General features: G+C 42.6%; 3 protein-coding genes across 6 annotated transcripts; 1 reads left to right on the forward strand and 2 right to left on the reverse strand.

The window, feature by feature from the left end:
* The first annotated feature begins 327 nt into the window (after nucleotides 1-327).
* Nucleotides 328-6,186, forward strand: LOC136433692 (uncharacterized). Of its 3 annotated transcripts, none has more exons than XM_066426132.1 (7): nucleotides 328-430; nucleotides 2,606-2,647; nucleotides 3,215-3,348; nucleotides 4,238-4,359; nucleotides 4,561-4,594; nucleotides 4,712-4,793; nucleotides 5,027-6,186. In XM_066426132.1, exons 2-7 carry the CDS (start codon nucleotides 2,608-2,610, stop codon nucleotides 5,695-5,697), a joined length of 1,083 nt encoding a protein of 360 aa, XP_066282229.1. In that variant the 5' UTR covers nucleotides 328-430; nucleotides 2,606-2,607; the 3' UTR covers nucleotides 5,698-6,186. The 3 variants fall into 3 exon arrangements, with proteins under 3 accessions (XP_066282229.1, XP_066282226.1, XP_066282230.1); XM_066426129.1 differs by lacking the exon at nucleotides 328-430 and adding an exon at nucleotides 1,272-2,252; XM_066426133.1 differs by lacking the exon at nucleotides 328-430 and adding an exon at nucleotides 2,285-2,508.
* A 107-nt stretch (nucleotides 6,187-6,293) lies between these two features.
* Nucleotides 6,294-10,151, reverse strand: LOC136433694 (enhancer of rudimentary homolog). Its single transcript, XM_066426136.1, has 4 exons — nucleotides 10,018-10,151; nucleotides 9,413-9,500; nucleotides 8,177-8,300; nucleotides 6,294-7,639 (listed from the first exon to the last, which is right to left on the reverse strand). The coding sequence occupies exons 1-4, from the start codon at nucleotides 10,018-10,020 to the stop codon at nucleotides 7,540-7,542; spliced, it is 315 nt and encodes a 104-aa protein (XP_066282233.1). The 5' UTR covers nucleotides 10,021-10,151; the 3' UTR covers nucleotides 6,294-7,539.
* A 1,169-nt stretch (nucleotides 10,152-11,320) lies between these two features.
* LOC136433693 (uncharacterized) lies at nucleotides 11,321-13,754 on the reverse strand. 2 transcript variants are annotated; one of them, XM_066426134.1, is made up of 5 exons: nucleotides 13,630-13,754; nucleotides 12,437-12,608; nucleotides 12,062-12,091; nucleotides 11,867-11,896; nucleotides 11,321-11,573 (listed from the first exon to the last, which is right to left on the reverse strand). In XM_066426134.1, the coding sequence occupies exons 1-5, from the start codon at nucleotides 13,732-13,734 to the stop codon at nucleotides 11,554-11,556; spliced, it is 357 nt and encodes a 118-aa protein (XP_066282231.1). In that variant the 5' UTR covers nucleotides 13,735-13,754; the 3' UTR covers nucleotides 11,321-11,553. The 2 variants fall into 2 exon arrangements, with proteins under 2 accessions (XP_066282231.1, XP_066282232.1); XM_066426135.1 differs by lacking the exon at nucleotides 11,867-11,896 and having other exon boundaries at nucleotides 13,630-13,753.
* Between the last annotated feature and the right edge of the window lie 56 nt (nucleotides 13,755-13,810).

The raw sequence follows: 13,810 nt of genomic DNA on the forward strand, positions 1-13,810 counted from the left end.
TGTTCAGCAGTGGTTCAACAGCATGGGAGCCTGCATGCCCTTTCCCACGGAGTGTAGTCAGCCGTTAAATGTTACGTAAAGCATAACCTGGTCACTCTAATTTAGCGTTGAAAGTAATCGGTGTATTTTGCGAAAAGACTACTTTATGCAGGAGTAGCTACCCGGAATTTACGCATGATCAAACGTAAGCGATAAATCAATCGTCAAGTGCGGTCAAACTAGTCTAATATTGTCCAAACTGACAAACAAGTGTCAGAGGTGAAACTTTTTGACATTTCACTTGTCCGACTCACAATAGCGAACGGACAGGTTTGACTTCATTTCATGACTGAGAAGTGATCAGCACTGAAATATCTCTAACACCACTGCCGTCCGGTTTGTGCCTCGCAGGAGGGAACATATTCACTGTAACGTTACAAATTCTACAAGGGTGAGTCAGTAAATGTACGTGATTTGTATCATAGCAAGGTCAACTCAGTCGCTCATATAGATACGAACAACAGAATGAGGCATTTCAGCCTCAAGACGATATTGGGCTTTGCCAAATTCTACTCATTCTATGATAGAAAGAACCTGCTATGATACAAATGGTCCTACTTATTGGCTAACTCTCGTAAACCTCTGAGGAAGGTTCGCAATGCTACGAAGAAAGTATTTACATAGTTTTTGTTCGTACTAGAAAGCATGTGCTGCCATGGTCGCTGATTATATGAAAAGACTATAACAGTTGACACTGTCTTTCTCTCACTCAATGCTCATTCTGGATTTCAGCTACAACCCGATACGCTCAAAAGTTGCTAATATTTTGTTATTTGGGTGAAAAAATACATGTAACGTTACGTGCCAAAGTGGGGGGTAATTGGTGGGGTAAGCAGTGGACGTCTCCTGAGCGTTGTCGGGACGCCCCCTGGCAGACCCACGTTAAACAGTAGCTCAACAGCCTTGGTGAGGGATCCGTAGTATCAGTTTAATCATTGTGTATCTATGGTCATCGTTGGTCAGCATTGGTCATCATGATCATTATCACCGTACTTACGATGACCATACAAGGAGGTTCTGTATACATATAATACGTTAGTACCTCATTGCTATACTCATGATAGAAACACCTCGATTATATATGCGGCCGGATCATATAAGACCTTGAGAACTAACCTTCATTTTTTAAAGTTACACCCCCCCCCTCACGAAAGCCCGTCTCAATTTTACCTTAAAGTTTTGTCATTGCAATGGGAAGCCTCTTGAGCATGTTGAAGGTGAAATCTACATTTCCTGGGAGACATAAGTCATGACATTATAGATATTGCGCTATGACAAGTGCACTTGGGTGAGATTAAACCTCCTTTACAATATGATAACGTTACAAGACCAGACTTGAAAGTTTTACTTTTCCTACGCCGTAGTGGTGCTCTGGTTAGCGCTATAGCAGTCCATGGAGACAATTGACAGTTTCGACATTATCGAAAAATAATAATTTAAGACGTATTCATCCGGCTAACGTATGATAAAACTGAAGCTGATAACTCAACGGTTACATTATCTTTAAAATCAGAACCTCCGACCACTCAACCGTTATCATCGTGGATCTCGATATGTGCTGACCTACTTAACCACGGGCTGTACAATATTCAATTACTGGAAAATATCTGGTTGCAAAAACACCTTTACGTCGAGCCAAAATAGAGTTTGTTGGTACAGCATGCCGCCCAACCCTTTACGGCTCAGAACGGCAATAGGCGTGCGTGCCATACCTTTGCCTGTGTTAACATAGCGGGTACTTGTTTGTGCCTAGCAGTTCAGAGTGGCTCTCCATGGCCACTTGCAAGTAATTTCCATTCATTACGCTTTGTCCTGTTTGAATTATTCAGTGTTCATCCCATCTTTCTGTCTAAGTTCGAGCAACCTTCCTGGTTATATCTACCCATCACATTGGCTATCATATTTGATAATCTCTGGGGATTCAATATTGGCCTTGACAAATTTGCATGTCAATGGTTGCCAAGCACTGTAGCTGTGACGTGGACAGGCCTGTCCGCCCCATGACTGAGTCAATTGGAGAGCCGCCACCAATACTGCTTGCGCGTTCCAGGTCACGCACCTCTAAAGACATACCTGGGCGGAAAATAATGGCGGACCGTGTTTCTCACCTGGATAATGGTGTATGTTAGTGATTTCACGTTTCCGTGGGATCAAATTCTGCATATATCATAATACAATGTCATGTGGAGGGTCCGACTCCGTACAAGTCGCAAGTAAGTGTATTCTGTGCTGTAATTTGTGGTGTCGTTTGTGTCGATGACACCTGGATCTGCATCTAGCTAGCTACAGCATTCATGTATCTATGGGTGACAGCCTAGGGCGTCACTGGACCTTGTACAGCTGGTGTAGGTTTACACCTATCTGACTGAATTCATGCTGTTTTTCTGGAGCCCAACTACCAGTACGTTACTGTTAGCATATCGAAGTTCAGCTGATGTCTTCCTTCTTCAACTATTTCTTCACCAGCAGGTTCATATTGTTCCGTTATGTATTGGTCTTTGGAACGATTTGGCCAAGTCTTTGTTTTTGTAGTTGGAGCATGTTTTTCACAATGTTGTTTTTGCAGATATGACGGGAGAAGTCAAGAGTGGCTACATGAAAAAATACAGTAAGTTTTGCTTCGTGTTTTCGTCATGGACAGCAAAAATATATAGAGTGAACGAGAATGCCAGAAGCATTTTTCGTACATTTTACAAACTGCTCTCATTGATTTATAATTCCTGTTTGCTTGCCCTTCTCTAAGCTGTCCATGTTATAATTGTATTGGTGATTGACAAATATCAGAAGTTACATCTTTGCTAGATAATCCTCGAATGATAAAGAGGTCGCACGATTACAGCGCATATGAAAGAAAAGGCAGCAGGTAGCTTATAATGATGGATATTCAGTAATGGCACTTCAATAACATTAATGCGCAATTGTATAGGGTAGGATTGATCGCCATGATGATGTTTGACAACAGAAGTTATCCTTCCATTGTACGGTGTAATCATGATCTGGTGCTGCCATCACAATGACAGTGTAATATAATATAATATATTACTATACACCATTATCCAATATTAGATATTATTAAGGTAGAGTCCTTTGTGTGTAAACGTCAACAACCCGAACAGAAAAAGAACGGGGCATTGACATGAGACTTTGGGAGTTAATCCAGTGTTCTTGCCTCCAGCCGGCTTTATGTTCAAAAGCTGGAAGCAGAGATATGTGACCATCTTTGCGGACGGACAGCTGGCGATATTTGAGGCCCCCGGGTCGGCTGAGGGAGAGGTGGTGGCGATGAGGAGGGACTGCAGAAGCTTGCAGGTCAGAAGTTGTTATGGTGGATACAAAAATCATTTTATTAGAAAAATATTTTGGCACTTTGGCCCTCCACTTCTCTTCATGGTCCTGTACTTTATTGCGTTTGCTTTATCTGTCAGCTGAAGGCTGAAACGGAAGTTGTGGTAACAAAATATTGGCCCGGTCGAGAGTTCTGTCAACATAATACGATGTATAAAGGTTTTTACAAGCGCCATTCATATCGGTGCAAACGTCGGTGTTCATTGAAATCATCACCCAAACCGTTCCGCCGTCAGTCACGCTAACTAACTCTCGCCAGTAAGCTACTTGTTCTTTGAATAATTTATGCTGTCATTTAGTTTATCGGCTCGTGCAATTTTTCCAATAACAATTGCAGTTGCCCCCTAGTTACCTTTGTGGCACGAGAATAGATGTCTAGCGGGGATAGGCTCCATTCATTTGCACAGCCGTGATATTTGACCTACCGTCGAGGTCGGCTACTACGGTGGCCGGTTGGCCAAATATCAGAGTTGTGAAGATAGATGGAGCTAGAAGAATACGCACATTTCATGAAGCCACCCTAATAGGCTTTGCTAGACTGTATCTTTACAAGGGGACTTGACGTATCATAGTGACGTTGTCAAACTCATATCATGCACTGAACACATCGACATACGGATACATAATTGTGAGCTTTCCACGGGTAGCCTGTGTTTACACAAGCTCTCGGTCGGAGGTTACTGATGGCGGTCACAGGACAGGCCGGCCACTAGGAGCGCGATGCTATTCCACGGGGAAATCAAACCAAAGTTTAGCGTGGTCAGTTAGCTATAGGTCTTTGAGTCTTTACTTCTCCCAGAACGTCGCGCACAATATTTCCCAACTCTTATATCTGTTTCTTCACCTTCCCCAGGTTGGTTTTAACATCCGTGACAGACCCAGCCTCCCTGACGGCGGCCGTTATGACCAGATGTTGGCCGTTGTGACCAAAGACAAGACTCACTTTCTCCTCGCCTCAGATAAAGACGAACTCAAGTACGTATACGTACTCATGAGATGCAAATATATACTCAAACGCTTATGATAGGCATGGACATCGAGACAGTCTGATGCTTTATCATTCTAAAGACACTACAGCAATACACAAACTTAGAATAAACAATTGAATGACTTTCTCTCACGTTGATCGCGAGCTTGACAATGTTTCATGCTCTTCATTTCTCATTCCATTTACAGTTCGTGGCATGAGGCACTTCAACAGGCCAAATCGGTAAGTACATGTCATTTTAACACCTAGTACCTGTTCATCTCTGAACTTAAGAAGAACGAACACCGAAGGACGTCCTCTTTGATATATAATCATGATAATATTTCGTGACTCCCACAGCCGCAGACGTCGCCAGGTAGTCCACCAGGGTACCCAGGTCCCCCGCAGATGCAAGCAGCACCACCTGCATCCTACCCACAAGGTACGGTACCTGAGAATTTTCTAGTGCTCAGTGTCTGTCTCCGTATAAAGCCCAAATCTAAAGGGATCAATGTGCTAACGAACTGTAATTTGCCCAATGATTTTCGTCCGAAAAAGACCGACCATTGTGTGTGATATCATAAGCATCGGCGTACCCATATACCTGTAGCATCTAGCAACGTTCGAGAAATTGATGTTTGGTGTATCGGTAAAAATGCTATTTTACATCCTCAGCACCTCCCCCTGGATCATATCCACCGCAAGCACCGTACCCGCAGGGGGCACCCTACCCACAGGGGGCACCCTACCCGCCAGGAGCACCCGGCTACCCCCGGGGACCTCCCCCACCACGAGGCGCACCGTACCCCCAGGGGGTTCCCCCGCCGCAGGGGGCGCCCTACCCACAAAGATCTCCCTACCAGAGACCTCCTCCCCAGCAGGCCATGGGAGGTGGCTACCCCCGTCAGCAGGGCGGCCCGGTGTACAGCCAGCAGCCGGCCGGTGGGCAGACCGTGGTGGTGAACCAGCAGCGTGATAGGGGAGGCGGCATGGGGGACATGGCCACCGGCATGCTGATCGGGGCCGCCGCGGGGTACGGGATGGGCCGCATGGGTGGGTACGGGTACGGCGGGGGGTGGGGGCATGGCCATTATGGTGGTTACGGGGGACATAGTGAGCACTACGAGGATAACGACAACTATGAGCATAACGAAACAAACGTCACAGAGAACCATTATCATTACTATGGTGATGAACAGGGACAAGAACAAGGTGGCTATGACCAGGGTGGGGGTTATGACCAGGGTGGAGGTTTCGATGACGGTGGAGGGGGTTTCGATGGCGGTGGTTTTGATGACGGTGGTGGGTTTGATGACGGTGGAGATTTTGGTGACTGTGGCGACTAGACTAGACTGTTTGTCTGTGCATAGCAAGATCAAGCTAGATAGTATAGAGCTCCTCACAGTGGAAATATGTGTACTACAAAGCTCCCAGTTATAGAAATTTACTAGTCGGCTTGATACCATTTGTACATAGATAAGAGTATGCAGTATGTTTCACCACATCAATTAAGTTTTATAGTAGAGAACTGAATATTTCATACTCTACCAATTCAAGGTGGCCGTTCAGTTGATAGTCTACTTTTGTTTGAAGACAATATTGTATTTGGCCCAATGTTGTTTGCACTGATACTGTATTGTATGTTATATCAATATCTATTTCGTATTGATATGCTAGTATAGTGCTGTACATTACTAGTACTGTATGTTACCACATAACACTGTAATTTCTTGTGTCAATACTGAAGAACTGGCATTCAATGCACTTCAAATCTTCTGTGCCTTTGAGAAATATAATATCTTAGAATAAAGATACTGATGAACACTACATAGTAACCGTTCTGTCCTGGTGTGTGTTTTCATTCAAGTTTGATAAATAACTTCATGAGAGTCTGTTGGAGACTACATTCTAATGTAAAGATTCTGAAAATTTGAGAGCATGGTACAGTTTTATCACGTTTATTCAACTATGCACTTTCATCGGATACAAAGATGTAGAAAAGAAGCTGTGAGTATAGGTAAATGGGCAGTTCATATATCATGGTTTTGGGATATATGTCTTCCTTCAAGTTCATAGAGACAACAAATCAAGTGTTGTTCCATCCCTGTGACAAAAATCACAAAAACATGTCTGTACTTTTACAAAATGTGATTCTGGGCACATTGATTCTGTCAGTTGATGGAAAAAACAAGCCTTGCTCTACCATTCACAAAGTAACACTCCTATTTGTTGTATGTGGGTAATCTCTCTCATAACTTCCTTTTAGCCTTAAAGAACACAAACGAAATTATTTCTATGACAAAAAACAACCATAGAAAACCCAGTCCTACAAAAAGCTATAGATACATAAATGCAGTTAAAAACACATATCTTACTTGAGACATACTTCTGGTCCCCTCAACATCAATGTTTCCTACACCATTACAAGGCACTACTGTGTAGCCTGGGTGCTATCCTATTCAGTTTACTGGGGATCCCATACTCGCCAACTCAAAAACATTTGTTGGTTAGCAGGGGGTATGGGAGCCAGGAAAAAACTACCAGGGATGGTACCAAGGCTAACTGCTATGTGGTATTTTTCCCTATTCAGCAATCTTCTCTCTAGTAGGCTGTCATATAGATGGAGCTTATGTAACTTAGACCTGTAAACAATTACTATTCATGTACCAGCAATTCACACCCTACCATTCCACATTGTAACCATGCTCTACCTTTCTGACACAGTGGTCTTATCATTACCAGGAAGTACAATTTGATTGGGTACTCATCATTGTCTGCTGAACTATGCACTGGGTAAGGGAATAAACCTAACATGAATCAATCTACACCGATTTCTCATTGCTACATACAGTTCTGTTGGCAGAAAAAAGATGTGACAACATTCACAACAACCGCTGCACTGACTTACGATCATTGTCCTTTTGTGCTGTTATGTCTTTCCCATGATTATGCAAGCCTTTGCAACAAAAAGCATGTTTTGCAACACAGACGATTCTTTTTTGTTTGTACCTGAGTAAGACCTTGTTCACTCTTTGCAAATGTAGGATGTGACTTTCAGGATTGATGTGTGAAATAGGACCACCATATACGAAAAACTGTGAATAGTCGACTACTACCCCCCCTTCTGTTTTATTTGTACATCTATCCATCCTCCTCCCCCCAGCTCCTGGCTGCTCCAGTGCACAGCATCATGCACTCTTGCCAGCCTGTTTCCGTAGCATGATGTAGATCTTCTCCTTGATCCACTCTTTGTTGCAGGGAGCGTAGGTGTTTGTGGACTTCTGGTATCTTTAAGGGTAAAATGGTGAAATACAAGGTTAGAAAAGGGAAAGATAACAGAAACAGGGTCTAGGTTAAGGTTACAGATCGGAACAAACAGCTTCAGTGCAAGCAGGGAGAAGACACCAACAAGAATGTTAAGCAATGTAGCTGCATGCAGAATCCAAACATGTCCTACTGTTAAGCACCAGTTATATGACAGCTATATTGCAAAACACCAAGGTATTCTTGAAATAAAATTCAAAGGACACTGTGATATTGGGTCTCTCCCCTAAAACATGTATAACTTCCTTAAAGCTATAAATTAATGTTCCATTTAGATAAATGTTGTAAGAGGTGAATGTAGTCCCATGGCCTTTTTGATGCTGTAGGGGCAGTGGGTTGTTATCCACTGTGTCTAACCAGCTCCCCAAACAAAGTCACTCAGGTACCCATTTCTATGGGCTCTAGGCCGAACACCCTAACTGTTACGGCAACACAATACCACATATATGTACAGGAAACATATTTTAAAGCATTGAAGAAATGTAAGTGAAGAGCCCTTACACTAGACAGGAGAGGTCTGGCAGCTGGTCAATGAAGTCAAACAGCTGACTGATGTCATATGTGATGGAGGGACTGTTGGGGTGGCTCCTCTTCAGGTGCTCCTCAAAGATCTTACACACTCCAGCTGGGGGCAGACACAACACAGTTATCAACTGGTGTACAAGGTAGCTGTTACTCTCCAAGCAGAGGTTGGTGGAGATGATTGTGACCTTTTTATCATATGCCCCGGTCGGCACTCCACCAATGTGCCAACAGAAAACAGGGCATATGACAAAAAGGTCACAATCTTCTCCACCAACCTCTGCTCGTAGCTGTATCATTGTAATTGTTGTGTAATAAAGCTTGATTGATTCATATAAAAGAGCAACTGGTGACTCAACTACATGAGAAATAAATCTAGCATTACACGCAAAGCCTCATACTTCATCATTTTGTTGCATGCTCTTTTAAAACATCTACATTTGTACTCCGATAACCTGGGGGCCAGCCATACGCATGATTTTTACATGTTCCCACACATCCAGCCACCCCTCAACATTCAGTATACCCTTGTTGACAGCTGTAGGATGGCTTACACGTAGGGGATAGGCTGGATGTTGGTGGCAGACTGGATTAAAGGGGTTGGTCAGTTGTTAGGAGGGAGCTGGCCTGTAGGGGCTGGCATCCACGGTGGTACTTCTACGACTGTTTGCCATGTGCTGATGCATCATGATGTTGACTTATGTTCAAACAACTATACATGGTACAATGTAGGGGTGGATACCGGTTCGCTGGACCTGATTCGGACCTTTATACACGTAACATCCAAGAACCGAGTCCAAAAAACCTAAAGCCAAAAACCTGAGTCCAAAAAAAACTGAACAAAGTACAAATATATTTCTCTATTTTGTTTGATAAAAAGTGTTTTGAGTCTCCCCTCTGACAAAAAAGGCATTTAAAACAAGTGCAAATATTATATTCAAATATCAAACACTGGTTTATCTTGAAAGTCTTCTCCCCAAGAACTTTTATAATTGTGCATGTCAGTATGAATTCTCTTTGCTTAATATTGGTCTAATAAAACAAAACATCAACTGGACAGAATCAGGTCCAGGTTCAGGTCCGGACCTGAACCTAAATCTCTGGACCTAAACTTGGACTTGAACCTTATTAAGCCGAACCGGTATCCACGATTCCACCCCTAATACATGGTATGCTAGACTAATATCAAAATCTTCTACGTCGCAGCAAACTGACCTTCCATGCACTCGGTCACAGAGTCATAGTCCGAGTATGTGCGAGTCTCTGGCCTGGGTCCAGGCTGTACCAGCAGGATGGTGTGAGACTACACAAACAGGGGGATAGAGCCACACAGATAATAAAAACACAATAATCTTAGTCTTTAAAACATGAACAAGACTATGCATGATGTCTAGATGGCACAACAGCTAACCTTTCGCCCAAAAATCATGCAAAGACAAATCATTTATGCAAATAAATTTGTGATAAATATTTGAGTTTTGGCTTTTGCTAGTTGGGGAGGGGGGTAGTCAACAACTGCAGACTAGACGTTACATGGCCTGGTATCATCATGGTAGCCCGTGGTACCACATTTCATATGTAATATACCTCATAGATGGTTCACATATCATATATACATGGCTGTGGCATTCTACATCGCTGCATGGTTACGCATGCGATCGAAGGTGTGCGTCTGCAGCTGTTGACGAAAAATAAATTTGCATCCGTGCGGCTACAATGCAGAGCTCCTGAAACAAATAAAACACACGCACTAGAACGCTGCGGCTAAACTACATTCAGACCAGGAACATAGTGTACAATTTATGTAGTGAAAACCTTACCATGTTTGGTATTCGTGGGAAATAAAGAGGTATTTTGGACAGTAACTGACGATTTGTCTACTTCTCCGGTTTTCCCTGCAAGAGATGGGGCCTCGCCGCTTGGCGGATGTAGCTGACCATTTCACTGAAACAAAGTGCCTAATTCATGTCAGATATTTTGCTATCAAATGGGGGATAAAATGATTCGAAAAATTGGCAGTATACGAATAAACAATTCTGCAATCAATAATGAACCAAGAGTTATTCTGTTACTCAAAGGTTCCGTGATGTTTGCCACAAATGACCGGCACTTTTTTGTTCACCGTTGGACACTCATAGACTGATTTTTTCCATTGGACGAAACCATTCTCATGTACATTTGTAAAATTTGATCTCCCCCTATGTTAGGTATTGTATAATGTCCTTGGTTTGGGCAAAGTATGTCAATTTCTTTAAAGATAGAATCCTGAAACCCACCAGCTTTACACATTCTGCACCATACTATGTTCGCTCCTGCCAATGACATTATTTCCTTTGTACATAGGATTTTCAATTCTTGTAATGCCATTATACAGTCCGTACTTAGGTCCGACTCTTTTTACAAGAACTCATTCTTCACCAACCTATGGAGCCGCCTCTACACATAGCCATAACATTGTTAGTTTGTCTCAAAATGTTGTATATAATCTTTGTTTTTCATGTTTGTCCCTATGTCATATGGGCCAGTGAGAGCCTGAAATAAAGAAATAATAATAATTTCAATATAATTACTCTCCAAGCAGAGGTTGGTGGGGAAGATTATGACCTTCTTATCCTATGCCCCGTTTTTGTCGGCTCTCCCCACCAACATGGCAAAAATCGGGGCATAGGATAAAAAGGTCACAATCTTCCCCACCAACCTCTGCTTGGAGAGTACAATATAATGTCCTTGCCCCCTCACAACAGATCTCTATGAACGTACAACTACAAGTGGCACTGAGTTTATTGGTTTGGTCTATTCTTTTGGTTGTTGATGCACTTTCAAGAACTGCTTGAGAGATACACAACCCGCTATCCCCTTGATTTGATATTAGAGACCGTTGTACCATCATAATCCATAATACAGACACAAGGCCTAACATGGGAGGGTGTACAAGTCATTGGATTCTGTTATCTTCATCTTCCCTGCTTTAACATTTTGGCTCTGTAACATCTGTACATAAGGCCTGCCGCATGTGTGACTCTCATGGTGAACTTGGCGAAGCATTTTTGCCTTCTTCTGCCTTGTATCAAACTATGAGCTATGAGCTAGCAATGAGCAAACATAAAACTTCACACTGGCAAAGACTTTTCAGACATGTTTTATTCACTTTGATACACCATGTATATCTTCCAAACAATGCACATCCTTTCAACAGATTACAGTTCACTATATTCAGTTGTTAAAGTGAAATTTATGGTTAGGCTAAACACTAGCTGGAGTCATCCATCATTTCATCAACAGGATCAGCTTGTTGGCAGCAGCAATCTTCAGGTGGTTGGGAGATAGCTTGTGTTGTTGCTGGGATGAGATCACTCTTAATGTCCACCACTTGCTCCTGTTGTAACAAATGGAGAGGTATTTATGTTTGAGGGCAACATGACAAACAGTGTAAACAGATATCTGTGCTTTAAAATCCTATCAGGCAACTGCACTCCAGTGCATTAATCTTATATTTCTTGACATTTATAGAATATGTGGCAAAAAGGACACAATTGGGGATTGTTTTTAGTGAATATGTATTGAACCCTGGCCCCTAACAGCACAAGTTTCAGTTGGTGAAAAAGACAGATCAATTACAGAACTTTTCAACTTTGGGTAAAAATTGGGAGGCCAACATGAGAAATATACCTTGATCATTAGATGCATCCTTTGTGATGTCTGGTGGGCAATAAAGTCAGGTGCGTAAAAATTATGTATGCACTGAGCTCGGAATTCATTTCTAAAACTGGTTGACAATTGATTAATTAAATCATTATTCCACACAGAATGAATACCATATCAAGTTAGTTCACAAAAGAATACTGAGCCTGATGATATGCTTACCACCCTCAAGTCTCTTCTGTCTCCTGGACCCTGGAAACAAGAAAGACAAAATATTAGAATTGCACAAAGAGGCATCATTTAGAATTAGAGTGGACAGTACTAGTAAAGCACCACAGCATGACAGTCTATCAATGAAACAGTCACATAAAGACAATACATTGACTGCTTTTTCTTGATACAGTATACTACATCTTTTTTTGTTATTTCATTGATTCTATGTAGTCAACAGACTTTTGACCTCTGATGTCTGTACAGTATATGTATATGCAAGGAGATTGGTATATGTATATGTACTGTGTTGTTTCACGAGACCTGGAAAATGCAGCGTCGGGGAAAAAGGGTATCTCACTACAAGTCAACTTGACAGATACTTACTGTAGCCAGCTGCAGTGATCTTATACCACAGATAGCCAGTGATGACCAGCCCAGGGGCGACATCTCTGTACTCCCACAGGTACGGCTTGGTAGTCTTGTACCAGTTTCTACCGAAGTTGGTGAGGAGCATGATCAGGTTCCATTCTGCCTGCGGTCGGACCGGCATGATTACCTGTAAAACACACAACAATCAGTTCATAAAAAGCTGTGATCATCAATGTCCATACAATATGTACTGATGACGACTGTCAGAGGTGGACTGACTGTGTCTGTCATAGCTTTTCCATTGTCTCTTGTCCACTGCAAGCTGTTGTAACCCCTCCCATCCACAACCCATCTATAAAACTATATCAAGCTGTGGAAGTTTACATTGGAAGTTGTCACAATTTACATGAATAGACATCTCTGAGCTCTCTCTGTGACTTGGTTGTTGTACAGTAATTTGGCAATTGATCAACACCTATTGAAGAGTACCCTGGGAACCATCCTTCTTGGTCCCGGCCCCAGCGAAGGATCTGTTCGGCAGCTCAGGCAGTTCTTCCCGAGGACCTATATTAATAATATTAGCACTCCCGGGGAGTTATCATGCAGGCAGGGAACAGTTAGCCGGCCGGGGCATGAACCAAGAAGGATGGTAACCAGGGTAATTGAAGAGTGATAGTGTTCATTTACTGCGCTTGCTTACCTTGCTGCATTGATAGAGAAAAGCGTATATAAATCAATAAATTGGGGAAGCATGTTCCTTAGGAATAGCAGCTCACTAAGAGGATGTTGTTCAGTGATATCAATTCATCACTGCACAACCAAGATCTGAACAAGATCATAGCCAACCTGACAAACTGGTACAAATACAGTTGCATGCAATTCAGGACAGTGCTTCTTTCATAAGTCGTTTATAGATAAGAAAATAATGACGTAACAAGCAAAACTCTTTAAATCTTCTCCTGTATAGCTGAAATCATGTACGATACTGCAAAGAACGTCAGTAAGCCGGTAGGAAGAAGTGAACTGAGCAGAGGTCAACACAAACGTGAATCGGCAAGGAGGCCAGTATTAGCTTTGACGGCTTCCCTGTAAGTTACTTCTTAGGTACCTTGAATACACATTTACCTGTGAGCGGTGTAGTAAGCTATGAAATGGTGAAAATGTTCTGATATAGTGTGAACTGGAGAGAGAATCTCAGACGTACTGACCTTCGGTGGCTCTGTCCTGGCTGCAAGATGGCGGATGATGGCAATGTGATTCGCAAAGGCTGATGGGTAAGGTCGTGAGCCCGACAGAAAGGTTCCTGCAGACATACGGTATTCCGCCAGAGGTCGCAGGAGCCGTCTCTGTAACAACCACCTGTTGAAGACATGCTTTATCCGTACAAAC

This window comes from Branchiostoma lanceolatum, chromosome 4 (assembly GCF_035083965.1).
Source record: "Branchiostoma lanceolatum isolate klBraLanc5 chromosome 4, klBraLanc5.hap2, whole genome shotgun sequence".
Classification (NCBI taxonomy): Eukaryota; Metazoa; Chordata; class Leptocardii; order Amphioxiformes; family Branchiostomatidae; genus Branchiostoma; species Branchiostoma lanceolatum.